Source organism: Panthera leo, chromosome B3, assembly GCF_018350215.1.
Source record: "Panthera leo isolate Ple1 chromosome B3, P.leo_Ple1_pat1.1, whole genome shotgun sequence".
Lineage (NCBI taxonomy): Eukaryota > Metazoa > Chordata > Mammalia > Carnivora > Felidae > Panthera > Panthera leo.
Window position 1 is genome coordinate 118,979,519 of NC_056684.1, and position 26,412 is coordinate 119,005,930.

The 26,412-nt window shown below is 54.1% G+C and overlaps 1 protein-coding gene across 1 annotated transcript in view; it reads right to left on the bottom strand.

Moving 5' to 3' along the window:
* The window catches only part of LTBP2 (latent transforming growth factor beta binding protein 2), a 103,861-nt gene that overhangs the window by 20,687 nt on the left and 56,762 nt on the right, over positions 1–26,412 (bottom strand). The window contains 9 exon segments of the mRNA XM_042943796.1: positions 1,162–1,290; positions 1,934–2,062; positions 4,215–4,328; positions 5,036–5,075; positions 6,215–6,234; positions 7,330–7,545; positions 7,806–7,970; positions 11,980–12,102; positions 15,496–15,570. Of these exon segments, the coding sequence (XP_042799730.1) occupies positions 1,162–1,290; positions 1,934–2,062; positions 4,215–4,328; positions 5,036–5,075; positions 6,215–6,234; positions 7,330–7,545; positions 7,806–7,970; positions 11,980–12,102; positions 15,496–15,570 (1,011 nt within the window).

The following is a 26,412-nucleotide window of genomic DNA, read 5'->3' on the forward strand; positions in this document are numbered from 1 at the left end:
ACTACTCTGCCCTCTGTAGCAATGGTTCATTCCCTTTCTCTGGAACACTCTCTGCTTTCTCCATTCCTTCGCTGTGCATGTTTTTGGAAGCAAACCATGCTTTGACACCAGAATGACTTTGATTCTGTTTCTGGCTCTGCCACAACTAGGTACGAGGTCCCTGGGCATTTCAAGTCACTTCCCTGAGCCTCAGTTTGCTTGACTGTAAAATGGGTAAGGATTTCTACCGACTGGGGCTGGGAAGATGAGCTTCATATGATCAAGTGCAATCCCCCACCCTGATTAAGCTAGCTGGTTCTTCTCCCCTACTCCCTCTCCCCCATAGCAGGTGAGGAGACCCGGACGGGCTTGGTCTCTGCAGACGAGATCTCTGGGGGATTAGAACCTGGGGTCCCTGGTAATGTCAGGATACACAGCCTCCTGGCCTCCAGGGCGGGACTGTGGGTGACTGCTGGGCTGCCCCAGCCAGAACCAGCAATGCGAGCCTCAGGAAGAGTTCTCCCGTGAAGTGGTCCAGCTGGGTTATGCATCTTAAGGCCCTGCTTGGAAAGTGCCTCATCATATTCTCTGTGAGCTCATTCATAAAAATGTATGCAGAGGGTTTTTGCATTGCAGTACAAATGCTGGATAGTCAAGGGTTTGTGTTGGAAGCTTCTCTGCCCGGGGGCCTCGTGCGGGGGGCCAGGCCTTCCCAGGGAAGCGCAGAGACTTGCCAGGTCTCTGAGCTGCTGAGGACCCACGCTCCTCTTGCAAAGTCTGCTCCCCCGTCTGCCAGGAGTCCCAGTCGGTGTCCTCACGCGTCTCCTTCCTTACCCAAAATGAAAGCGGCTCCTAGTCACTCAGAATTTGGGGACCAGGCTTTTAGTCCTCATCTCCAGCCATGTCCCCAGACCCCTCACACTCTCGGCTCCAGCCACACCTCTTCGGAGGCTTTGTGAATGTTGCGGTCTTGCGGGTCTGAAACTCTCCTTCTGGTCTCAGCGTAGGGGTCGGCTTCCTCCCAGGGCCAGGTCACCGCCCTGAGTCTCTGTTCTCACAGCTCGCGTGCTCCACACACTGCAGAGCAGTGGCTGGGTGCTGTGAATGCTTGGATCCTCTTCCACCTCAGTACTCTCTAGGGGGTCCTGTGCCTATCCCGGGGATGAGGCAGACTTGGCTTACCTTGACATTCCTGCGTCGTCCCCGAGGTGGCCAGCGTGTAGCCAGGGTAGCAGAAGCAGGAATAGGAACCCACTCGGTTGACACATCGCCCTCTTCCAGCGCAGGGGTCCCTCAGACACTCGTTGTCATCTGGGCAGAGGAAGGTGGGGAGGGAGGTCAGGGAGACCTTTCTTTGGGCACCTGCCAGCAATCTGCCCATGCTAGGTGCTGGACAGGGGATGCTGCTACGGGTCAAGGAGGGGATGAGGGAAGAGAGGAGGCCAGGGAGACGAAAAATCTCTAAGGCTGGGGTCACGAGGTCTGCCCCTAGGGCCCACTCAGGAACCAAGGGCCTGGGCCAGTGGCCCAGCACTTCTTCCCTGCCCATGTCCCCCTCCCCCAGTGGCCTCCTAATCACTTCCTTTCCTTCAAGGCACAGTGGACGTTTCTCTCTTGAATAAAAATATGGAGGGGGTGGTCAGTGGAGACATTGGCCTTGGTCTGCCCTGTAGGCAGCAAGATGGCTAGTTGGAGGCGTGGGCTGATCTCAGAGCTGAGGGCTCCAGGAATGGGTTGAAGCCCTGAGGGGCTTTGCACTCTTCCGGAGTCCTGGAGACTCATCAGATGGTGCTCTCGGAGACTGGTCTCCCCAAGGTTAAGGTGAGCTTTGTCTACAGCCACAGCCTTCTTTTTCAACTCCTCAGAGCACACGGCACTACTTGGGCCTTCCGTTGCCTGGACTCTTGGCTCTGTCCCCAGTCACCGAGCGAGCCCAGGATGCCCTAGTGCATACCTGTGCAGTAGGCCTGGCTGGGGTGCAGCTGGTAGCCGGGGCTGCAGATGCATTTGTACCCGTCCGGGAGGGTCACGCAGGTTCCAGGGCCGCAGATGTTGGTGGCTCCAGAGGTGCAACGGTCAATGCCTGCGACAGAGCGAGGCAGAGGTCATAATGGAGCGAGGACAGGCAAAGGCAGGGGAGCGGGGCAGTGGGGTAGGGTGGGGAGAGGGTGGGACGCAGGGCACAGGGGCCTCAGAGGACCCACAGAAGCCTCACTCCTCTCTTGGCTGGGCCCGCCCATATCCACATGTAGCATGGCCTTGTATAACACCCCACGGCACTCCTCCCAGGACCCTGAGTCCCAGGGGGGAGCTCCCAGTAGTACATCCCCCTGACCACAACCCAGTGGGTTCCACTAGCCCATGTCCCAGCAGGGGGACTCTCAGACACCTGAAGTCCTCTCTGAATAAGGGCATGGCTCTCACCCACAGTCCCAGAGACAGACAGACAGCGCTGGTAAGCAGGGTGTTGAGGGAGAACTGCCAGAGGAAGAAAGGAGAAGTGGGCTGGGGCCAACTGAACAAGGCCTTGAATGCCATGTTCAGAGAGGCCTATGAGAAAGGGGGTCATGCAAGGTGGGGTATGATCAGAGCTGTCTCCAAAAGACCACTCATCTGGCTATGCCATCTTGCTCAGAAAGGTAGCAAATGGCTGACGGACAGGGCGGGAGGCACGGGGCAGGGGCTCTTAGAAACCTGTTGAAGTAATTTAAACGAGGACTCCCTGGGTGGTGGGGTAAAAAGTGGGGAGGCGGATGCTGAATTCAGAAACAGTTTGTTGACCCACCCGGACTCAGCGCTGAGGCCGTATAGAGGGCAGAGACTTTAGCTTTTTTGAACTGTGTCCTTAATATCAGCAGTGTACCTGGCACGTGCTGAATGAACCACTGATTGGATGAATGGGTGAGGGACACGTCCAGCCTCTGTGTCTGTCCTGAGGTCATGGCCGGAAGCCCACATACCCAGGGCTCCCCTGCCCTGCCCCACAGTACTGAGGTCACCCTGGAGGCCCAGGGGAATGGGTCGGGGCGATGCCTGTGTTGGTGCACAGCAAGGCTTCACGGCGTTTGCTAAGCAGGACAAAACCGAATGTGCATACCAGCCTGTTGGCAAGGCTAGCCTGTCCCTGGCCTGGCTCCAAGTCTGGGTCAGCTGGGGGGGGGCTTATGGGGACCCCCTGCCAGGTTCTACGTATGCTCCCAGCAGGGTGAGGTTGGGGGAAGGCAGGGGAGAAGGGGGATTAAGCTGTGGGTGGTGACAGAGCGGGGGATTCTGTCCCCCAACAGAGCTGAGAGCCACTGGTGAGCCTCACCAGGGCTCTTCCTCCTGCCCCTCCCCCCCCCCCCCCCCCCCCCCCAGCCTCTGTCCCTGCCTCCAGGCCCATTTTTCTGGTCGGAGAATTCCCAACGGATCCCTTTAACCCAGCTCATCTTGCCTGCCCAGCAGAGGGGGAGAAGGATGCTCCCTGATGCAGTGCACTGAGCGCCGAGGAAAGGGTGGCAGGACACCCCCGGTTGGGGCCTGGGAAGGCCAGCCCCTCCTCCACCCCACACTCTCTGGGCTGTTCCTTCCACCCGGCAGCCTGGTCTCTCTCTCTCTGGTGGAAGAACTCCGGAAATACCCGCTCCCCTGACGTGAGCTCAGTCCGTGAGTTTAAGAGATCAGCCAGCCCCTGACGAGGCACACGTGAGGGCACACGTGAGGGCACGCGCGTGTGAGCACACCTGTGCACAGGAGCAGCAGTTCGGCAGACAATGAGCCTTTGAGGAGGGCGCATTGCAGAGCAAGGTGGATTTGCCAGGGATCTCCCCCACCCCGCACCCCTCGCCGTTGTAGCCGACCGGAGAGGGGGAGCTCAGGCTCCCCGACAGTTAAACAACCTTGAGAACAGAGCCACTTTTCCTTCCCGAAAGTTGGCCGGCCCCGTGGGCAGGAGGCTGCTCGCTGCTGGGGCACTCAGCCGACTCAGGGTCAACAGCCGGGAGGAGCCAGGCTCCCGGAGGCTCCTTGCGAGGGCCCCTGGGTTCTCCTAGAAGGTCTCTGAGTAAGAGCAGCCTCCGAGGCCTCCCTTCCCTTTCTCCTTCCCCACTTGACTTGTGCTCCTGACAGGACTGCTGTGTTCATTAGGGGCCCCCTGGGATGAGATGAGCAGGAATTCACTAGAGACTGTTCATCTGGTGGGCGAGGAGGCCCGGAGTTGGCTCTGACCAGCCACACTTCGCCAGGCTGCCAGGTACCTGAGGGGCCCGGGGCCTCCAGCCCGTCATGGGGGGTGGTCACTCGCTCTTCTTCCGGGTTGTCTGGAATCTCCTGTCCAGGCAGTGGTGGTGTTGGTCTTTCTGTGGCATCACCTGTGGTGGGGGAGAGGAGAGCGGATGAGCCATGGCCCCTTGGCCACCTGCCTTCCCACCCCCAGACAGTGTGCCCTCCAGAAGTGCTGGCAGTGGCCCTTCCCTCTTCCTGCCGTTCCAGCTGGAGAACCAGGGGTGGAGCCTAGGGTGGATTCTGTCCTGACTTCCCCATCTGTCTGTTCCAAATAGAGTCAGAGAATCTGAGAGCTCGAATGGGTCCGCCAGTACATCCAGTCTCAGCTTCCGTTTCACAGGTCAGGAGACGGGCTCGTGGAAACGACCACCTGGCCAAGGCCAGCTAGCTTGTTGGAGACAGAGCCCCTGAACAGTGCCCTGTCCCCAACCCCAGTGACCCTCTGCAAGCTGGCCTCTGCAGAGCTCCAACCTTTTCCCAAGGGGAGACAGGCCCCCAGGGAAGGGCTCCGGGGACCCGATGGGCCCCTGCTTCATCAGTGCTTCCTCTTTGGTCTCGTTTATATGCTGAGTGGCACTGTGAAATGCAGAAAGGTGTTTAGGGAAATAATCGCAAAACATCTCGGTGTCTTTCACCGACCTTGCAGCACCTTAGGTGTATAGAGCACCCAGAAAAAAAAGTCTTCACGTGTCACGCCACCCACGACCTCATCTGGTATGAGCCCCGTGCCTCAGCCCAGGGTACAAACTCTACGGTCTCTCTTTCCTGGGAGCTGCTAGGAGGAGGGACTCACCTGGGACCCAGGCAGGTACTTGGGTAACACTGGTTGTGACCTGCACAGAATAGAGGAGACAGTCACAGTTGGATCCTTTGTCACCTCTCTGATGTTCTTTCTTCCATCACGCTCACCCCTGCCCCTGGGCTTCCTGTCCACTTTACTTACTCACTCTCTCATTCATTCCAGGCATTGAGGAGTTTTTCCTAGATGCTGGGCATTCTGCCAGAGCTTTATGTCCACTGTCTGAATTAATCTGCTCAACTATCCTATGATAGCAGGTTGTAACGATTAAGTGAACTGATGTATGTGGTGTGCCAGATCTGTGTCGCATCAGCAATGCTCAATGATCATCTCAATGCTAGGAGCCCAGAGAAAGTCACAGAAGCTCCAGGGGTCAACTAGCCTACCTAGGGTCACAGGACCAGTGCGGTGAATCCGAGTCCCCCAGGCCATCCCTGGCGTCCCTCACCACAGCTCACAGACAGCAGTGGTGAACCAGGAGGAGAGAAGGGGCAGGGGACGACAGCGGGCCAGGAGCAAGGCTGGGGGCTGTGTGGACGCAGAAGTGGACTCTGGTCTGGGAGGACAATATGTGATTCTCTGGGGAGAGAAGCAGCTCACTGGAGGAACGGGGTTTGGGGACATTCAGGTATGCAGGTTGGAGGGGCAGGGGACAGGGTAGGGACCGGCAGACTGGCGAGGGGAAAAGCAGGTTCACTCTTGTGGGATGTCTTTCCGGGAGGATTCGGTTCTTCCCGGGGGAATCCTGGGTGCAGGGAAGGGAGTGAAGGGGCGTGAGGCCAGCCACAGCTCTGCTTCCACTTCCCCACAAGCCACCCACAGGGGAGATCCTGCGGTGTAAGCAAACCAGGCTCAGAAAGTGCCGCGTCCAGAATTCGTCTGGAACCAGTTCTAGACCTTAGCTGCAGTACAGGACCTGTTCCTACTTCCTCTCTGAGGGGGGCCCCAGAGCACCCCAAATGAGAGACGGAGAGCTGTTGTTCTGACTTCCCTTGGGGTAAAACTAGGTCTTTGGGTGAGTCCCCCCACCCCAATGCCAGCATCTCTCCAGGTAACACGCCACACATAACCCCTCTGCCTCCCTTTCCTCCTTCAGGGGACACTGCCCTGCAGTCTCAGTGGCTACCCTGCCCCGCTCTCTGCCACGCTTGGCCGATCCCTGGATGCACTCACCTGGCCAGCCTGGGAGTCTCCTGGGAAGGAAAGGTGAGAGCATGAGCTCAGGGAGGAGAGCCGGGCCGCCTCCTTCCCTCCACCCACGGCCAGGCTCGTTCAGTCACTGACCTCCTGACCTGTCCCCAGAGGTCAGCGGTGGAGACAGTACAGCCTCTGCCCCTCCTGGCCTGCAGGGACTGGCCACCACAGACCCCAGAAGACCAGGTCTGGAGGGCCTATGACGTGGCTCCCTGGGTGAGAGGGAGCCTCCTGCCTTCCTTTAAGGCCCCTGTGATGGGAGTCCCACCCCTTCCCGGGCCCATCCACCCATCTGTCCTGGATGTAACTCTCCTCTTTGTTCTGCCACCTCCTCCCTCTCAAGCCTCCCAGCCACACCAGGTCACTCCACCCTCTGCTGTGGGCTACGGCCCAGGGCAACAGTTCTAGAAAGAGAAGAGCTGCTCCTGGCCTGGCCAGCGTCCAATTCCCATGACTGGGGCTCTGTTCGGACTTCCCTGTCTATTCCAGATTCCTGGAGCAATTTTGGCCATCATGTAGCTGTCCTGTCCTAGTGTGTCCTTGGCCTCCTGCGCTCAGGGCTACCAGTGACCCGGGTGTGCTTGCAGCCTGGCTTCCTGGGGCTCCTGCCAGGGGTGCCTCAGGCCATCTCTTTCCAGCCTGTGCCTCCCCGGCCCGAGGCGACTGAGCTGGAGTTGGCACTCTGATTCTAAGGCCAGGGGAGGGGATCAACAGGGCCCAGACTCCCCAGGGTCTCTCTACTAGCCCTTCAGGCCTTGAAGTAAGCACCAGCCCCAGAAGCTGTGTGGCCAGGGCCATGGGACCAGGGGCCAGGGGCCAGGAAGGCCTGATGGGTTGGGGTGGGGCCTGCGGCTGACCTCGCCCGCTTCCACCGGCAACCCTTGGGATGTGGGCACCTTTGACCCCATATGGGTAGGGAAGGAGGTAAGACCTTCCCATCTTGCCAGGCCAGGAGAGCAGGGCTCCCAGAGCTGCTGCTCTAAACTCCCTCCCCTAATGCTCCAGAGTTGGGAAGCCATGGATCCAGGATAAACACCCAGTGGCTCTTTGAGGGAGAAGGGGAATCCCTCAGGGACCTCCCCCAGCCCAGATACCCTTGTCAGGGACGGTCTCGGCCTCCAGCCAGGTGTCAGTGACTGCCCGGAGTGGTTGCCTCTCCGCTGGCCCGAGCAGGGTCCCATAGCTCTTCTGTGCTTGCTCCCTGGAGGGCCTGGCCAGTTCCTCCTCCTCAGCTTTCCTCATGGCCAGGCGGATATGTGAGCTCGAGTAGGTGTAGCCGTGGCCAGCAGGGCAGATCTCCCTGAAGCCCTCTGCAAGGTCAGGGGTCAGAGGCCAAGCTGAGAGGTGCCGTTCCTGCAGGAGCCCAGGGCCCGCCCTTCCCTCCCTTTGGGGGACAAGCAATTGTGGCAACAGGGGAGGAGGGACCCAGGTTGGGGTAAGGAGTTGAGCAGGAAGGATGGAAGAGACTAAGGGTCTTCTGGCTGGAGGTGAGGCCCAGGTGGGAGAAAGTGGCCACTGGCTTGGAGGAAGCCCCTGGGTGGCCAGAGCTGAGACCAGGCAAGATGCTTACCTGTGCCAGGGAGGGGGCATCTCTCACACTTGCTGCCCCAAGCTTTACCCACTCGGCTGCAGCAGCAGATCTGCTTGGTGATGCTCTGGGCCAAAGGCAGGGTGCAGGTGCCAGCCCCCAGCGACCGGTAGCACAGCCCCTGCTGCATGGAGACGGCCTTGTCGGCTGCAACAGACACCGCAGGTGGGGTGGGCAGGTGGCCAGCCACGGGGGAAGTGCAGGGTGGGGGTGGGTGAGGGGGGCAGTTGATGGGAGCGGCTGCTGGCAGTGAACACCCAGCTGGCCCAGCCGAGTCTCAGAGTCTCAGTCTGCAGGTTTGGGCACTGAAAGGGCTCAAAAGAACGTTGGGAGGAATAATCACAGTGGAAGCCTTTGGTGTCTCTCCTTGCGTTACCTGATTGAGGGGCCCCTTGATTCCCACTCTCACACGGAGGGCCTGAGGGCAGGATATGGGGATGTATGTGCTTGTCTCCAGATGCCAAGTTAACAAGTGTTTACCACAGGCCTGGGGTTGGGTGGGGAGCAGTGTGCTCTAGGGCCAGAGTCACCCTGGGGAGATGAGACAAGGTGAGAGCCAAAGGCTTGATGGGGAGCTTTGAGGACAGGGACCCTGTCCATCTTTGTAGCCCAGGCACCCTGTGCAGGGTCCGGTGCATGCGGATGCTCAGTAAAAGCTCACTGGACCAATGTAGGTGGACGGTTAGATCCACGAATCAAAATCCCGTGCACCACCATGGGCGTGAGCTATGCTGGTGTTACACGACAATAATACCATCACCATTGTCTCCTTTCTCGTCTTTTGATAATGAGTATTAAAGATTATCCTCTTGTACGTTATCTCAGTGGAGGACAAAGAGGTCATGCCACACTGGAACGGACTGACTTCCTTGTAGGGCCAGACGAAGGGACGAGAAAAGGGCAGAGAAGACAACGCTCAAAACTAAGGAAAGAATGACCCTGGGGAAGTCCAGGTCAGGGCCCAGGACTCAGCTGGCCAAGTTCCAATCCCTGCTCCGCCAGGAGCTACATGACTCCCTGGGCTTTACCATCCTCATGTGTAAAATAAGGATGATGTTAACTCCATGGGGAGTAGACACCTGTGTTTTTGCCTGCTTGGCATCTATACCCCTATATTCTGGTAATAGCACCCTGGCTTCCTATGGGATCTACCCTGCCTCTCACTCTGTCCATGTGGAGTAGAGGCTGACTCCACTTCCTAGCTGAAAGAGTCCATAGCCCTGGTCACAGTGAGTGGGTCAGGGACGGGCACTTGACCAAGTACGCCCAGTGATAATAATCAGCTTTGGGACTTTCCATGGATTATTAGAAAGGAGATTCTTTTTATTTCTCTATTTTTAATGTTGATTTATTTTTGAGAGACAGAGTGCAAGGAGAGGAGAGACGGGGGTGGGGGGGACACAGAATCCGAAGCAGGCTCTGGGCTCTGAGCTGTCAGCATAGAGCCTGACATGGGGCTTGAACTCATGAACCGTGAGAGCATGAGCTGAGCCGATGTCAGACACTCAACTGACTGAGCCACCCAGGCGCCCCAATTTCTCTATTTTTAAATTGGAGTTTGCAAGGCTGGGAGATGTAGGTCTGGAGTGTCTGAGTGTCTGGTGGCCAACTTTGAAGGAATTATGAAATCAACACAAAGAAAACAGCAAAAGGCATCCTAAAGACACTGTGAATACCTGTATCCAACCAAGCCTAAGGCACACCTACCCCTGGACTTTGCAGTTGTGTGGAGCAATTAATTATTTTTGCTTGTGGTGGTTTGAGTTGGGTTTCTGTCACTTGCAACCCAAAGACTCCTGACTAATAAATATACTTTCTTCTTCTTCTTCGTCTTCTTCTTCTTTCTTCTTCTTCTTCTTCTTCTTCTTCTTCTTCTTCTTCTTCTTCTTCTTCTTCTTCTTCTTCTTCTCCTTCTCCTCCTCCTTCTTCTTCTTCTCCTCCTCCTCCTCCTCCTCCTCCTCCTCCTCCTCCTTCTTCTTCTTCTTCTTCTTCTTCTTCTTCTTCTCCTTCTCCTTCTCCTCCTCCTTCTTCTTCTCCTCCTCTTCCTCCTCCTCCTCCTCCTCCTCCTCCTTCTTCTTCTCTTCTTCTTCTTCTTCTCCTCCTCCTCCTCCTCCTCCTCCTTCTCCTTCTCCTCCTCCTCCTCTTTCTTCTTCTTCTTCTTCTTCTTCTTCTTCTTCTTCTTCTTCTTCTTCTCCTTCTCCTCCTCCTCCTCCTCCTCCTCCTCCTCCTCCTCCTTCTCCTTCTTCTCCTCCTCCTCCTCCTCTCCTCCTCCTCTTCCTTCTCCTTCTCCCCCTTCTCCTCCTTCTCCTTCTTCTTCTTAAAGTTTATTTATTTAAGTAATCTCTATACCCAACGTGGGGTTCAATGTCACGACCGTGAGATCAAGAGTCACATGAGATCAAGAGTCACAGGGGCCAGGCGCCCCCTGTCTGATATACTTTCTTCACAATGATGTATGTGAAGGTTCCTTGTCAAAGGTTATGTGCTACACACACAGGTCAATCACTGGTCAGTGCATGAGCCTGGGTCTCCAGGTATAATCTATGCTTCGAGCAGCTACTTCCCTTGCAATACTGTAGGGAATGGCTCGGTCCTTTTATTTATTTTTTTTAAGCTTATGTATTTATTTTGAGAGAGAGCACATGCACAAGTGGGGAAAGGGCAGAAAGGGAGAGGGAGAGAGAGAATCCCAAGCAGGCTCTGCACCACCAGTGTGGTGGCACTCGGTCCTTTTGAGCCCCAGGGTGGAGGTGACCCGGCTGAAAGTATCAGGAGACTGCCCCAGCACAGAGGGACCCTTGTAGACTGCCCTAACTGGCCCTGGTCAGGTGGCAGGGAAGAGGGCAAAGTTCAGAAACGAAGAGAAGAGAAACTTCATGCCTGCCCTTCTCTGCCTACAGGGAGGTAAATCATCAGCTGGAGGGGGTAACAGTAGGCAGGGAGAAACAATAAAGAACACCCAAGGGCCATCTCTGCCTCCCTGTATTAAGGCTTTCTTTCTGGCACTAACAAGTCAAAGTCACTTCAGGTGTGAAATATGCCTGCCTAATAAAGGAATCTTAAGTGGGGGGTGAGATGAGAAGAAAGTGCTATACGTCTCTTGAGGCCTTGATCACATGTCTGGTCACCGTCAAGTCTTCCTGAGAGCCGCCAGACGTGTTCTCCCCACTCTGGGATTCCTCACTCTCTGGGTGTCCCCTCTTAAGCCTTTTTTACTGACTCCTCTCTCTGGAGACGCTTACTGGGTCCATTCTCCTCTTTTCCTTCACATGGACGCTCCCTCTGGGTGGCACTGGAGTCTTGCTCATCCTGTGGCCTCCCCAGACCCGGTACCTGGCGGTTTGTAGGCCGAGGGCTTGGCCAGCCCCAGGGAGCTCTGCTGAGCTGGGCTGCCACTTTCCAGATGCCAGTCAGGACTGGTTTTATTCAGTTCTGGTCGGGCCTCCCTGCCCAAGGAGAGCCCTGTCTGGGCCGTGGCGTCAGTCCTGCTATCTGGGGGTGCTGCCAGCCTGGGCCTCTCCTAGCAGGAAACCACAGAGGCTGCTGGAAACAGCTGGCTGGGGGTACACACATGCACACATACAGACACACACAGTGCACACGCACACAGACACAGCGCTGATATGACCAGTGACGTGTATGTATTCGTGGACCCAGACACGTTCCGAACCATAAGGGACCGCGCGTTTAAGGGAAAGGCCTGGGGGTCAGGCAGCAGGCCTTCACGCTCCAGACAGGCCCTTTAAGAAAGGGCTGCAGCCAAGTGACCAGGCTGCTAAGCTCGGGCCCTGGAAGAGGCAGCCACAGCTCAGCCAGACATCAGAACAGAGGCAACACACGCACCCGCCCCCTCAGAGTAAATGAGGCAACAGATAGGACAGAAAGGATTAGAGAATAAACAGAAGCAGAAAATCCCCAGCTGCAAAGCCCCCAAAGAAATGCCAAAAACCCAAACTGAAGTCGTAACCATCTCTGCTCCAGCAGGCGGGGGCAGATCAGTTTTTGTACATCGGGCCCAGCTCCCGGTTGAGACACAGGTCCCGGGCCTTGGGATGGAGCCTGGGGGAAATTACCGCTCTGGGCCTGGCCGGGGGACCCTGAGGATCCCATCTTGCCTCCCTGTGTCCCCCCACCCCTGGCCCCCGCCAGCACTTACACACACAGCGGCTCCTGGACGGGTCCAGCATGAGACCAGGCCTGCAGGTGCATAGGTAACTCCCCCTGGTGTTCACACATTCCGAGTCCTTGCACAGGCCCAGGGTCAGGCACTCGTTGATATCTGTGGGGTTGGAGGAGGTGAGCGAGCGCCCGCCCCACCGAGGCTGGACGGAGGGGAGGGGCCGGTGCAGAGCTCTGCAAACACTTTCTCCAAAAAAAAAAAAAAAAAAAAAAAAAAGACAACAATGGAGCTGCCATCTATTAAGTGTGGTCCCTCTCTCTGTACCTCCGTTTCCTAATTCATAAAATGGGGACATTAATAGTAACTACCAGGGGCACCTGTATGGCTCAGTCGGTTGAGCGACTGACTTCAGCTCAGGTCATAATCTCACGGTTTGTGAGTTCGAGCCCCGCGTCGGGCTCTGTGCTGACAGCTCAGAGCCTGGAGCCTGCTTCGGATTCTGTGTCTCCCCCTCTCTCTGCCCCTCCCCCACTCATGCTCTGTCTCTCTCTGTCTCAGAAATAAACGCTTAAAAAATTAAAAAAAAAATAGTAACAACCAGATGGTCTTGTTAGGAGAATAAAACAAGGTAAAAATTGCAAATCACTTAGTCCACTAACTGGTAATAATGGTCATAATATTAAAAGTGAATGTTTATTGAGTGCATATTATGTGCCAGGTACCAGGTGAGGTGGCTTACCTATGATACCCCATTCAGTTCTTACCAACAATTTTATCAAGTAGGTCCATGGGGCTTCATCTTATAGGTGAGGAAGCAGGTTCCAGGAGTAACTTGCTTAAAGGCACCCAGCTAGTAAGTAGCATGCTGGGATGCATATGGGGGGGAGCAGATAAGGGCACAGTTCGGGCTGGAGAGTGGAGAACCATCTGCCCAGTCCCTCCTATTCAGCCTTCCTGGAGAGACTCTGAAGCATCTCTGCAGGTCTGGGGGACACATCTGCAGGACGGAGGGGCCCAGCAAGGTCGAGGAGGCAGGAGGCCAGAGGCTATGTTTCCAGGAGGCAGAAGGCCTCAGGCAGGCCCCACACATCCTCCAAGACCAGTGGGGGCACATACTGTTCTTCAAACAAGGGAGTGACATTAGCTTCCCTTCTGATCTCAAAAACATTTCATGCTGGAAACTTCTTCCTGCCAAGGGGAAATCCCAACCCTTACTCAGCTCCAAGAAGTCTTGGTGATGGCACCCTTGTTGATGATGGTAAGTGAAGAAGATCCGTGAGGGGCAGATCTCCTGCCTCCAGGGCCGGGAGATTAGACATGGCGACCCAGTGTCACCAGAGTCGCATGCTCACCCATAGGCTTCAGGGAAGCCTGTGCAGTAAGTGCAGGAATGAAGGGTTAGAAGATGGCCCAACTACTCTTTGGCAGGATACCCTGTTGGGAGGGAGGTGCCTGGGGAGATGCCACTGAGATCTAGGAAAGGGAACAGACCCACCTGCCCCTGGACTGTGGCCATAGTGATGTGTCTAAGTACCTAAATGCAAATCTGACATGCCTCTGGTCCCCATTCGCCTCCTAGAGGGAGCTCCTAAACCCTCACAGGGCATCCAGTGCCCTCCACCATATTTCCCCACAGCCTGTGGGTGGGCAGCTGGCCCTGACAAGGCTCTGGGATGTCTGTGTCATCTCCTGTGGGCCCACAGGCTGTACTCCAGCCGGCCTAAACTGTTCCTTTGCTTGTGCTGTTTCCTCGGCCTGGAATGCCCGCATCCCCTTTAGTTGGTCACCTCTATTCATTCCTTAAGTCGAGGTGAGGTGTCACCTGAAGCCCCTCTCCTACCCTCCCAGTCTGGGAAGGGGTCCCCACCATGGGATCCCACAGCACCCAGAACTTCTTTCCGGTGAGAGCACTTCTCCCGTGGGGTGTAATGGTTTAAGCGTCTGTATTCACCTGGGGCAGCTTCTGTGTTTATCTGTCACTGTGTACTAAGCACCTAGCACAATGCATGCAGCTCATGACAAGACCCCAAAATTATCCCGTGGAAGGAGGGAAGGCTGGAGAGAGAGAGAGGAGGGTGATGCACACGGATGTAGAGGTGAGCAGGTCCCCTCCCAGATACGGAGACCAAGCCCACAGACATGGGAAGGGGGAGTTTTAAGGGGCAGGGTCTCCTGGGGGAGGGCCCCCTGGCTTCCTATATTCCTGAGGCTCCGTGGAGGGAGGGCTGAGAGCTCATTTGAAATCCTGGGAATAACTTTAATCCTGTGCACTGGGAAACCAGCCAGGAGGAGAGGCCACTGGGGACAGTTGAGATATGAATGGCCCTACTGTACCCTCCAAGGGCAAAACTAAAGATTTCTCTCCACACCCACTGTCTAGTGTACTAGTCCCCATTGCCCCCAGGGGAGTCTGATCTTGGGCTGGGTCAGAGGCCTGCCCTTTTGCCTGGTCCAAGCACTTTATCCATGGTCCAGAAATCCCCTTTGGGCCTGGCACCCCACAGCAGACACCCCACCCCCCCCACCCCGGCCCTGGACTCCCTCAGATCCCTCTCTCCTGAAGACGCCTCCAGGGGGAGGTACCTAGGAAGCCATCTGGGTCAATCCCCTGTCTCTAACCCAGCTTCATTCAAAGCAAGTCATACAGACAGCAGTGTGTCTAGTTCCCCAAAGGGGAGGCTGCCTCAGCTCCCCACTGACCTCTGCCAGCCTCAGGAGCCTCCCAGCTGGAAGGCCCTGCTCACCTCTCCTACCGCCAGGCCCATAGCCAACAGCGGCTCCCTGCTCAGAGCCTTAGCGGTGCAGTGGTAACAGCTGCCCCACAGTGAAGGCTTCTGGACCCTCAGTCATCCTGGTCCCACTCCCCATCTCCACTGGAACTCCCTGTAGTGACAAAGCCATAGCTGAGACCCACCTCCCACCCATCTGTCCTAAGGTGCCTCTGGGCCTTGCCCCTCTGGGGGCTCTGTAATGCAGAGTGCTCCAGGCCTTGGTTGGCCTTAGAGAGCCTGTCAGCCAGGCCAGCAAGGATCATGGGCTAGACTTTATGGCCCCCTGTTCCCTCTTTCTTCCCCCTCCTAGCTGTGGGAGGCAGGTATGAGTAGCTGAAGGTGTGGTGCTGGGGAAAGTCCAGAGAGGTCCCCATCAACTCAGGCTGACTTGATCCTGGAGTCAAAAGTCCTCCCAATCCAGGGAGATTGGCCCAGGAGGTGAGTAAACATGTAGGGACCAGGGCAGTACCTTCACACACAGACCCACAGCTCTAGAGACCCACCTGGCCCAGGTCCAGTGGGGGCAGGTGGAGATGGGAGGAGGGACAGGCTCAGCTCCCAGGTCCTTTCTAGGCTTGCTCTATCATTATCTCCCCGACTTCCTTAGGCTCCTGGAACCAGCAGCCCCCATAGCATTCCCAAGCTGGGGCTTAGCGGTACCCAGAGACGACCACTCAGCGACACCATTCCTTCTGTCTGGGGATGGGGGTAGTGCCCCGGCATCATCAGACCTTCATCATTTCCCCTCCCCAAGCCCAGCCCTGGCCCCGGTCATCCTTACCTTGGCAGTGAGTGAGATTCAGTCTCTTGTACCCTTGGGGACACTCCAGCTGGCCATTTTCAACCACCGGCGAGGCTAAGGAGTGAAGATATAGATGGGCCTCACTGGAAGGCCCTTGGGTTCCTCTGTCACCCACGCTGAAAAGTGGGGTACAACCCACTCCACAGCTGTGAGGCTCTGTCCCCCCAAGTCACCACTGTGGGTAGCTGTGATGACATCTTGGCTGCAATCCCTTCCCTGGCTCTCACCAGGTTACCCTTGGCCCAACTTGCTCTTACTAGAAATGACCCTCAGTGACTATATTCTTGTATATATCAATGTTATACACTATAATGTGATTAAACAAGCTTCGTTTGTTTATGTATCTAATTTTTTGGGGGGGGGGGGTTCAAGTCATTATAGATTTACAGGAAGTTACAAAAAACAGTCACAGAGAAGTCCTACGTGTCCATCACCCCGCTTCTCCTAATAGGTTACATCTTACGTAACGATGGTTATTTTATTAGTTTTTAAACCTCTAGACACAACAATTCACAGTCTAATTCTAAGTTCTGTTTATTTTGATACTTGGTGTTAATGCTGCCATAGCCGACAAGGTATCTCAGCTCAAGATGGAAGAAGGCCATCCTTGATTGCACTCATGAAACCACGCTATTCATTTTTCACTCACATTCACCAACTGTGTGATGCTGGTGTTGAAAGTTGGCTGGTAGCTTTCCATCTCCCCTGAGGTCAGCTAGTGGTTCCTAACAGATGTAAGGTACATTAGAAAATTCCAGTTTTCCAGTTTTTTAAGTGTGCAAATGGAGTTGGCTTCTAGCAACAAATCCCGTAACGATGGAACTGTTTCCAAACATCCATTTGCAAAAGGTTCTCTCTGTGGTACAAGTCTCCTGACCAGCAGCCCTTGCCTGAAGCGGAAAGCAGACAAAACCGGACAGATGTCGGACTCTAGACTGACCAACAAGGAAATAAGTCTCAGAATTCTGGTGCTGACACCTGCCCTACCTGATCGCACAACGTTCTCCTGCACGTTAAAGAGAAAAAAGTGCTTTGAAAAAGAGAAACCTATTTAAAAACAGGGAAGACATTTCTATTCCTTTGGGGGGATGGACTGGCGTGTCAGCCTCCAGAGGAATACTTGGAAGGGTTTGGCTTTTTTTGGGGTTTGTCTGGTTGGTTGGTTTTTCTTGAAAAGCTCTAGCAGGTAGCATATTACTGAAAGCCATCTGTCATCATAGAAAAAGGCAGCAGATGTGAAACACCCATTTTTTTTTTTCCAAAAGAATAGCTCATCTATAAGTCTGACCATTTCTTTGCCAAGACATAGCCCGCAATTCTCAAGGGGTCCAGGGATTTTCGTGATGTTTTGACATCACGTTCCATAAAGATGCCATTCGATTTTAAAGGTCTTGTTTCATAGAGTGAACCGCATGATGACTTCCTCTAGCAATTTGTCTCCTTCTGACTTTCACTTCCTCAGGGCAATAGCTTGTCTGTGAGTGCTGCGGTGAGGGAATTTTCCATAGAGTGCTCTCCACCTCTATGACTTCACCTGGATTCCTTTTTATTCCAGTCAGGGCATCAGCAACGACCCTTACGGAGTTGGTGGAAAAGCTTACTTTTATTCAAGAAGTCACTTAACGTTTGGGAATATATGCCTGGGGGTTGATCCTTTCTTTAGTTGCTTGCACAAAGATAATTCTTCATGTGTTTTATTGTGGAAATAGATTCTCGCAAATACCGAGAGACATGTTAGAGGTACCTATACTTCCATCCAATTATACAGCAAAGTTTGAGCATCTCGGAGTTTTTAAATGTGTTTCTAATCCAGATGGCTTTTACTCTATCATTAGCTGCTGTTTCCCAGCACATTCTGTTTTCTTCCTCCCTCCCTCCTTTCCTTCCTTCTTTCTTTCAAGTGCGAGCGGGGGGTGGGGGGGAGAGAGAGAGAGAGAGAGAGAGAGAGAGAGAGAATCCCAAGCAGACTCCACGCCCAGCAAGGAGCCCCATGAGGGACTCCATCTCACGACTGTGAGATCATGACCTGAGCCACAATCAAGAGTCGGACTCTTAACCAATGGAGCCACTCAGGCGCCCCCAGGGCAAAGTCTGTTATTAACGATATATTATTTCATACAGCCTTCTTGATCATTTGGACTCTGGGGTCCATTTTGGGTCATGTCTGAGAGGTCCTGATCATTTTTACTTTGGAACATGGTTGATTACATGTCAGAGGAGAAGCGGCAGCATTGAATTAAAAAAAAAAATCATTACTTGGCGATTACGCTATTAGTATTATTTTGAATCCTGTTTCTTTGCAGGAATTTTTTTTAGAGTCACTTCTCCCCGTGGCGAGGGTTGTTTTCGTTAAAACCTGACAACATAATTGAAAGACCCCATAAACCCAGCACTGTTGTGGGTTACGTGTTGTGATAGGCCAGACACAAACAAGAGGAGGTGCCATGTTTTTCTGGAACCTTCTCTTCCCTGAGGACACTCCACAGGCCAAACACGACGTCCCACAGTCTGCCATACAGACCAAGCAAGGATATAAATTAGTAAAGCTTCATTTTTTTTTTTCACATTCAAAAAAATCGTCAGTGGAATTTGTAAAATCTTTTCCCGCTGTGGACGACAGTCTTGCTCAGGGTTGACAGGTCGTTCCACGGTGGGGACTGGGCTGCGGCCCAGTGGAGATAAATGAGGATTCTGAACACGCTGCTATTGAGACAGAGGGATGGGAGTGAGGTTGGGAAACGTTAGCGCCCCTGGCAGGGGGCCCGGTGGCATCGGCTGAGGACAGGGAGGAGGAAAGGGAGAGGGGAAGTTGTTTGGAGAAACTCAGAAAGCAAGCTGATTAGATGCAGCCTGCAACCATTATGAGGAGCAGAAGGTGGGAAAGAATAATGCAAGGCCGATGCCAGAACATCTGGATGGGGCTTTGGAGCTGCAAGGCCATTGGTACATAGAATCCTGTTTCCCACACAATGACCTGCAAGGCAGGGAGCATTATCCCCGTTTTACAGATTAGGAAAGCGTAGCTCAGAGGGGGCCGAGTAGCGGTTGAACCCAAGCCTCTGGCTGCGAAGGCCACATCCCTCGCGTGCCGCTCTGCCGAAAGCGGGCAGGAGAGAGGGGCCAGGGGGCCAGGGTGGCACCAAGATGTCAGGGGGGGAATCGTGAGGCAGAAGGACCCCGCTTTCTCAGCAAGTGGGAGATGAGTGGTCCGAGCTGGGATTAAAGCCAGGAACCAGGGTGGAACAACGGCGGGCACCTTCAGGGCACCGCGAGAACCTGGGGAAGGTGGCAACTGAGAAGAGCTGTGTTCATTCATTCGTCCAGATTCATGTGCTTTTCTTATAAAGTGATTTCTTTTCCAGAGGGCTCTGCCCTCTTGCTGGCCTTAAGAGAAACTGTTGGGGGCGCCTGGACGGCTCAGTCGGTTAGGTTAAGCATCCAACTTTAGGTCATGGATCTGGCAGTTTGTCAGTTCAAGCCCTGAATCAGGCTCTGTGCTGACAGCTCAGAGCCTGGAGCCTGCTTCGGATTCTGTGTCTCCCCCTCTCCCTGCCCCTCCCCTGCTCACGCTCCATCTCTTTCCCTCTCAAAAATAAATGCATGTTAAAGAAGAAGAAGAAGAAGGAAGAGGAGGAGGAGGAGGAGGAGGAGGAGGAGGAGGAGGAGGAGGAGGAAAGAGAAACTGTTGGATGGATAAGCATCTGTGAAGGCAGGCTTCTGGGGAGGAATGCATTTCAAAGCCGCTGTCCCTGGTGAAACTCCCATTTTGCCAGCAACCCCGACCTGATCCCAAAGAGGGCCCCGAGACCTGTCTCCACACCTCACAGAGGCCACCTACGAGCTTCTGTAAGAGCAAGTGCAGCATCCAATCTAGAAAAGTCAGTTTCAATCTAGTGGGGGGGGATAGAAGGCTGAAGTTTATTTTTTTTATTTACTTATTTTGAGATAGATGATGAAAGAAAGAAAGAAAGAAAGAAAGAAAGAAAGAAAGAAAGAAAGAAAGAAAGAAAGAAAGAAAGAAAGAATCCCAAGCAGGTTCCGGGTTGTCAGTGCAGAGCCCGATGTGGGGCTCAATCAATCTCACGACCTGTGAGATCACGGCGTGAGCTGAAACCAAGAGTCGGATGCTTAACCGACTGAGCCATCCAGGCGCCCCTAGAAGGCTGAAGTTTAGACAGCCATGTGGAAGGGAGAACCTTGGCTCAGGTGGAACCCAGCACCCACCTGCAGCTCCAGGAGGGATCTTGGCAGCCAGTGAGCTGTGATTCATGGTGAGGGGGGAGGGCAGGCACCACCACCCCTGCCACCCACCCTAGGTTGCCTCCCAAGTGCTCTCAACACACTCAGGCCTTCCTTTTTCTTGACACTTAAAATGCTTTGTTGCGAATGCCTGTTTGCTTGCCCATCTCTCCCGCTGAAGTGTAAGCTCCTTGAGTTCAGGGACCCTGTCTTATTGTTGCCATGTCTCTAGAGCCAAGCACAGCACGCGGAACACTAGAGGCACTCAGTCAAAATGGGATGACTAATAATAGCAAACGCTAAAATGGCACTTACGATGGGCCAGGCTTTGTTATAAAGTCCTTACATGTATTAACTTATTTGATCCTCATAACAGCCCTTGAGGGGACTTACTGATATTGTCCCCATTTTATGGATGAGCCAACTGAGGTCCAGAGAGGTCAGGAAACAGGCCCCAGGTCTCCCAGCTGGTGGGTGGCGCTGGGATTATGAACGCAGGCCGTCTGCCTCCAGGGGATAAATTCTGAACCATTCCTCTCTACTGCCTCCAAATAAATAAATGCATGAACTCATGACAAGCCTCAGGAATTATCTAGGTCAGGAATCCTAGGGTCTGCAGGCTACAGGGAGATGTGTGCCCATCAGGAAATATATCACCCTTCTTGGGAACCTCTCTTCCCTTTTTCTTGAAACAAGGGACCAGGAGAGCGACTGGGAAAAACAAAGGCAGCGGTACCCAGATGGAGGTCAGAAGAACTACTCAGATGTTGGGTAAATGCCCCACAAGGTCTACAACCGAAGTGCCATGCAGAATCAGTAAAGGCAATGGGTAAGAACCCGCACTACCCCTCATGGCCCCTTGGCCAACACGAGGGGAAGACAGCGGGTCGGAAAGCAGAGAGAGGTAGGTCTGGAAATCGAGAGGCTCAGCTACGCTTCCCACAGGTGCTTCGCAGAGATACGTGGAGAGCGGCTGCCGGTGACCTTGCGGTTGGGCTTCTTAGGCCTGAGAAAGCCCAAGTGGCTGCTGAGGGGTCAGCCGGGATCAACCTGAACTCCAAGGAGTCTGAGCATCACAAAATGCCCACGAAGCCTGTAGAGTGGAGGTGTGTACCCCTCCTGCCTAAGGAAATCCGGGCCTTGGGGGCCAGAACCTGCCATCTCTGGGCCCCTGACCCCAACCCTGTTTACTCACTACCGCACCTGAGCTGGCTCACACACCGGGGAAGGAAGCAGAGGGGTCCCTGGCGGCAGTCTGCCGCTGCCCCGCTGGCTCTCTCCCTTGGCTGCTGGGACTCCCCAGGAGGTCTCAACCAGGACCGACTAATTGCTGGAGACAGTTTTGGCCCTGACTCTATGACAGAGCTCAGGGAGGAGTTGGTGGAGACATATGTCTGGCCACGGAGCTGTTTACAAGCCACGCTGATCTCAGCCCGTGATGACAGATGACCACAGCAGGGAGTTGTGGAGGGTGCCCGGCCACACACGCTTCTGCCAGAGAACAGACGGACACAAACACACATACACACACACACACACACACCCTGGATGAGGCTAAGCTCGATGCACTGGGGCATGTGAGCGCATCGGTGCTGAATACTCCATTTGCAAACCTCAGGTGGGTAAGCTGGAAAGAAACTTCTGCTCCCCCAGAGCAGTGAAAAGAGTGTGGGTCCCGGGGCAGCCAGACCCACACTGAATCCCTGGCTCTACTCTGACTAGCTGTGTGACCGGGCACACATCTCTTAACCTGTTTCGGTCTTAATTTTTTCATCTGCACAGGTGGGGACAGAAACTCCGTGTCATGGCTTGTGAAGGTCAACTGTACTGAAACAATCAGTGTCATTGAAGCTAGCACTGTGCCTAGCAAAGTCCCTGCAGATGCTCCCCAACACTTAGTTCCTCTCTCTTCCTTTCCTTTCCTTCCCTCCCTCCCTCCCTCTATGCTCTCTCCCTCCCTCCCTTCCTCCCTTCCTTCCTTCCATAACACAGTTTCAAGGACAGCAAGCTGGCTGCTGCCCCTCATTGGCTGGAGACACTTGGGCAAGTGACTCAACCTCTCTGAGTTTGTTATCGGTAAAATGTGGAAGACAATTCCTTCCTTGGGGCTATTGTGAATGCTGTTGTGCAAAACCCCGAGCATGATACTTGTCACACACTGGTGATTATTATAATGTTCGTTATTCCAGATTTTCTGCTTGGTGAGGTCCTAATGGATCCCCTCAAGGATTGTGGAAATCGCACCCAAAGATGGGCTCTGACCGCCTCCTTGGGGCAGCACTAGACCCAAAGCGGGTATCTTGGTTACCGCAAGCAATGAGGTAGAGAGGGGTCTGGTCAGACCCTTGGCTCAGACAGGCGCCACTCCAGCCAACCCCACCGCAGCCCTCCCTGGACCTCTCCAGGCCAGAGATGCCACGTGTCGGTGACACCGCTCTGGGGTAAGGAGGGCGCTAACTTGAGCTGAGGCACAACTCCCAGGAGGCCTCGAGTCCCTTGGAAGAAGCTTTCAGAACATCCCCGAGCCAGAGAGACACTGCTTTTTCGTCAGCCCAACAACTGGAATTCTGAAAAATCCCATTTCTTTAGGGCAGGAGACTGGGCGTCTCACCCGGAGTCCCAGAGAACAGGAGCCCCACCCCAGCACAGCTGTTCCCTAAGCCGGGGTCCTCTGGTTGAACAAATTCTCTAAGCCAAGTGCACACAAGGCCACACGAGAGGAAGATTACGGGCTGGTTAGAGGCAGGGGTCCCGAGTCACGGGCACACAATTTCCCCTTCTGGAAAATGAAGACAGTCACACCCAACGCCCAGAGACAGGGTCAGGATGCAGAGGAATGAGGAAGTACTTAACATCGGGGCCTGGCACTTGCTAAGTGCTCCAAAGAAACGGTTGCTAACGATGATGGTGATGATAACGAGGTTGCTGCAGTGACTCGCCCTCTGGTGCTCTCTGCCCCAAATCCTGCCAATTGCCTGTGTCCCCTCACATACCCACCCTCTCCGGGGGTTGGCCTCACCTGAAGCAGTCCCCGCGGGCAAGGGCCCTGGTAAAACCCAGGCAAACCAAAGCTTTCTTTCTACTGAGGGTTTCAAATACATTTGCAGACATAAATAGTAAACCTCCATTCCCTCAAAAATAAATTTCCTTTCCCAACTCCTTCCACGAACCTGTTCTTAGCAGCCAAACTCTCTGTGGCAGAGAGCTCAGTTCTTCTGGGCACACCCCATTATATCGTTGGGTTTTGATAAACTGCGGTTTTGGGGTTTGGTTTTGGGGTTTTTGTTTTTGAGAGAGAGAGAGAGGACACAAGCTGGGGGGAGGGGCAGAGGGAAAGAGAGAAACTCCCAAGCAGGTTCCACCCTCAGCGTGGAGCCTGACACGGGGCTTGATCCCACAACCCCGGGATCATGGCCTCAACCAAAATCAACCGACGGAGCCACCCTGGCATGCCCAATGAGCTGCAGTTTTTAATAAGCTGTTGCTTGTGCTTCGAATTGAGCTCTGCTCACCAGAAACATCCTCACATTGGCTTTAGCCCTCCAAGAACCACAGGTAACAATCCCACCAGCTTCCCTCTGGGACAATTCTTTTAACGCATCTCCGTGAACCCTTAGGCCTGAGCTTCAGGTAGCTGCCCTGCCTGTCTATTCTATCCCAGTCTTCTTGAGGGATGTCCTTTGGGCACAAATAACTCATGAAACACAATCCTGGGCAGCCCCCTCTTGGCTGTGAACTCCTAGTCAAACGTCCTGAGTGTTGCTGTCTTTGGGCAGGCCTAACCCTCCCCAGAATGATTAGGGAGACCTTGGTCAGCTGAGAATCACTCTGTGGTGTGAAGCCTTGCTCCCCTGTCCTAGCTGCATGACCTTGGACAAGTTCCTCAGCCCTCTCTGAGCTTCATTTGTCAAGTGGGATAAAGACTCTTAGCTCGAAGGTGGTTGCAACAATTTGGTGAGGTCAGGCAAGTGAAGAGACATGCATAGGGTAAAAGTTCAGCATCCAGTGGCTATTATTGTTTTTAAGATGGAAAGATGCAGAACTCCTTGAGGGGCAGAGCAAGAGAATCAGCAGTCCCTGGAGGTACAGGGAGGGGCCCGGGTTTTGAGGTGAACTCATCCCATGCCAGGCGGATGGACGGATCATCTCGCGGCAAACAGCTGGAGCTCAGAGTGCCAGCCACGCCTGCCCCAGCAAAGGGGCCTTGGGGTTGACACAGCCAATGCCAAGCCAGATGGGACAGTGGCCAACTTTCCAGTCGACCCAGATGTCTGTCTTTCTCAGACAGAAACTCAAAAATGTGGCCTCAATCAAAGTGGCTTTTGAGAGCTGTGTGCTCTTTGGACCCAGCAGGGGAACTGCAGAATCTTCGAAAAACTCCCAACGGTTAGGAAGACGTGGCTGGGGTTGGGTCCTGGAAGGTCAGCTGTATCTGCCACTCAGAGTGGAGGGAGAAGGGAGGGGATCGTAGGCTCCCCGAGCCGAGCCATCTCCCGGAGAAAGAGGAATTTTTGCGGAAGAGAAGGGATTTGTCTGTGTCATGTAAATGAGACTTCAAGGCAATTCTTTTCCTCCTCAGAAATAGCATCATTCTGCAGGAGACTTTGACCGTCCAGCATGGAACCTCAGAAGCCAAAAGGACTTAGAGGAAGCCATGAACTCACATAGCTCCCTGGCTGTTGGCTTTATTACTCCCCTCACCCCCTGATCCTGCTAGATGAACGGGATGACAAAGCTCTTCCCCGAGGGACACAGCCTTATTTCACCAGAAGACAAGTAGAGGCTCAGAGGGGCAAAGCCCCCGGGCCTGGGAATGTTCTCGAACACCGAGGTCCTGCCTGTCTTGCCAACCATTCCCAAACCCACCCCAGCAGCGTAACTTTTCTTCCGCTGTCTCTTGCACTGTAGCCTGCTAGTCATGCCTACTTAGAGAAACATCTATCCCCCACCCGCAGCCCCAGGCTCAGTCTGGCACCCTGTCAACACACACAAGGCTCCTCAGTCTTAGCCTGTCTCTATACGATGCCCAGCTGCACTTTAATGTGTTTTAAATGTTTGCGTTCCCTGGTCTTTGTTATTTCTTGCTTGGTGTGCTGGAATGCTTCACACTCTAGGGTTTGCACCCTGGTGCCCAGCTTGCTGAGATGTGCTGAACACAGTGGGGGAAGGGGGTGGGAGGCATTAACCGGGCCAGGGAGGAGGTGAGGGCACAGACTTGGGTGTGCTGTGCTCTAGGAAATGTCGCTCACTCTCTTGGTCTCACCTGCCTCTGCAATTCCCTTGGGTTGTTTGTTAAGCTCTTTCCCATCTTATTGGTCTACTCTAATAATTCTTCAGCTCTCATCCTGGATGTCACCTCCTACAAGAAGCTTTGCCGGATCCATAAGTTTGAGGTAGGATCTTCTACTGCACAGGGAACAGATGTGCAGGTTGTGCACTGCACAAAAGCACCACATCTATGAGAATCGCTGGCATCCTAGATTTGTATTTGTAAAGACCGTTTGGAACAAATGGAAGTAGAACCTTCCTCTAATTTGTACAGAGGTGCCATAGGACCTATCAGTGGTCCCGGTTCTGCCGTCTGTGTTCCCACAGCACTTGACATGTGTCTAGTTAGCGCTACCTGTATATACCCCCCACACCTCAGACTGTAAGCTTGGAGAAAGGAGGCACTGCTTCTGCCTCATTCTCCACTGTCTTTCCAGGGCCTGCACACTAGGGACGCTTCAGATGGGTGCTTCGTTAATGTCAATATCTGTTGACTGAACGGAATGAGGGATACGGGAGTCTCAAGGGTGGGCCTAACTAGAAGGAACAGAAATGGGTTGGGCAGGGGGTGGAGAAGAAAAGGGGTGAAATGATCTGTGAGCTGCAGGGGGAGATGCTGAGCAGGTCAAGGCCTTGCCCCTGCCCACCTCCCGCCCCCCGCCCCCCAACCATGAGCCAGTGTCGTGTGTCCATTCTCTTTTCCCTTTTTAGAGGCATACTTTTTAGCAATTATAACAACAGCTACTGTTTATTGACCTAATGCTAAGGACACGCATCCTCTACGCTCCAGAGCAGCCCTACTGGCGCTATCACTGTCTTCATCGTGCAGATTGGAGACGGCGCAGAGAAGAGGCCAGCCAGCAGAACTGAGACTGGTACCTATGAGTTACACGCTCAAGCCCGGAAGCTGAATGCTACCCTCTGCTGCTTTGCCAAAAGTTCCATCGCACTGCAAAACCACTCATACTTAGTTTTAATTTGGAAAATACGGTCACTGCCCCACAACCAAGTCTGAAGTTAGGAACAGCCCTGTCCCTCCCACCTTTAGGCTCCAGGCCAGACCCCCTACGGAGCCAACTCACCAAGTCAATTGTTGACAGGCAAAAGAAATACATGCCAGGCCTGGGCCCAGGCCCAGGAGTGGGGTCTGGAGGGAGAAGATGGGCTGAGAGGGCAGAAGCCATACTCAGGCACAGGCACCTCATCACCCACCTCCCAGTTGTAAGGTAGATGTCTATGAGAGCAGCATGAATGGGCCTTTTGCTGACTCCAAAACCCTCTGTGCTTGGCCCACGCAAGGCACCTGGTGAGCATTTGCTGAATAAGTGAACGAATCAACGAACGAATGAATACATGTTAGGTTTGCCCACCATCCGAAAGAGGGCAGGG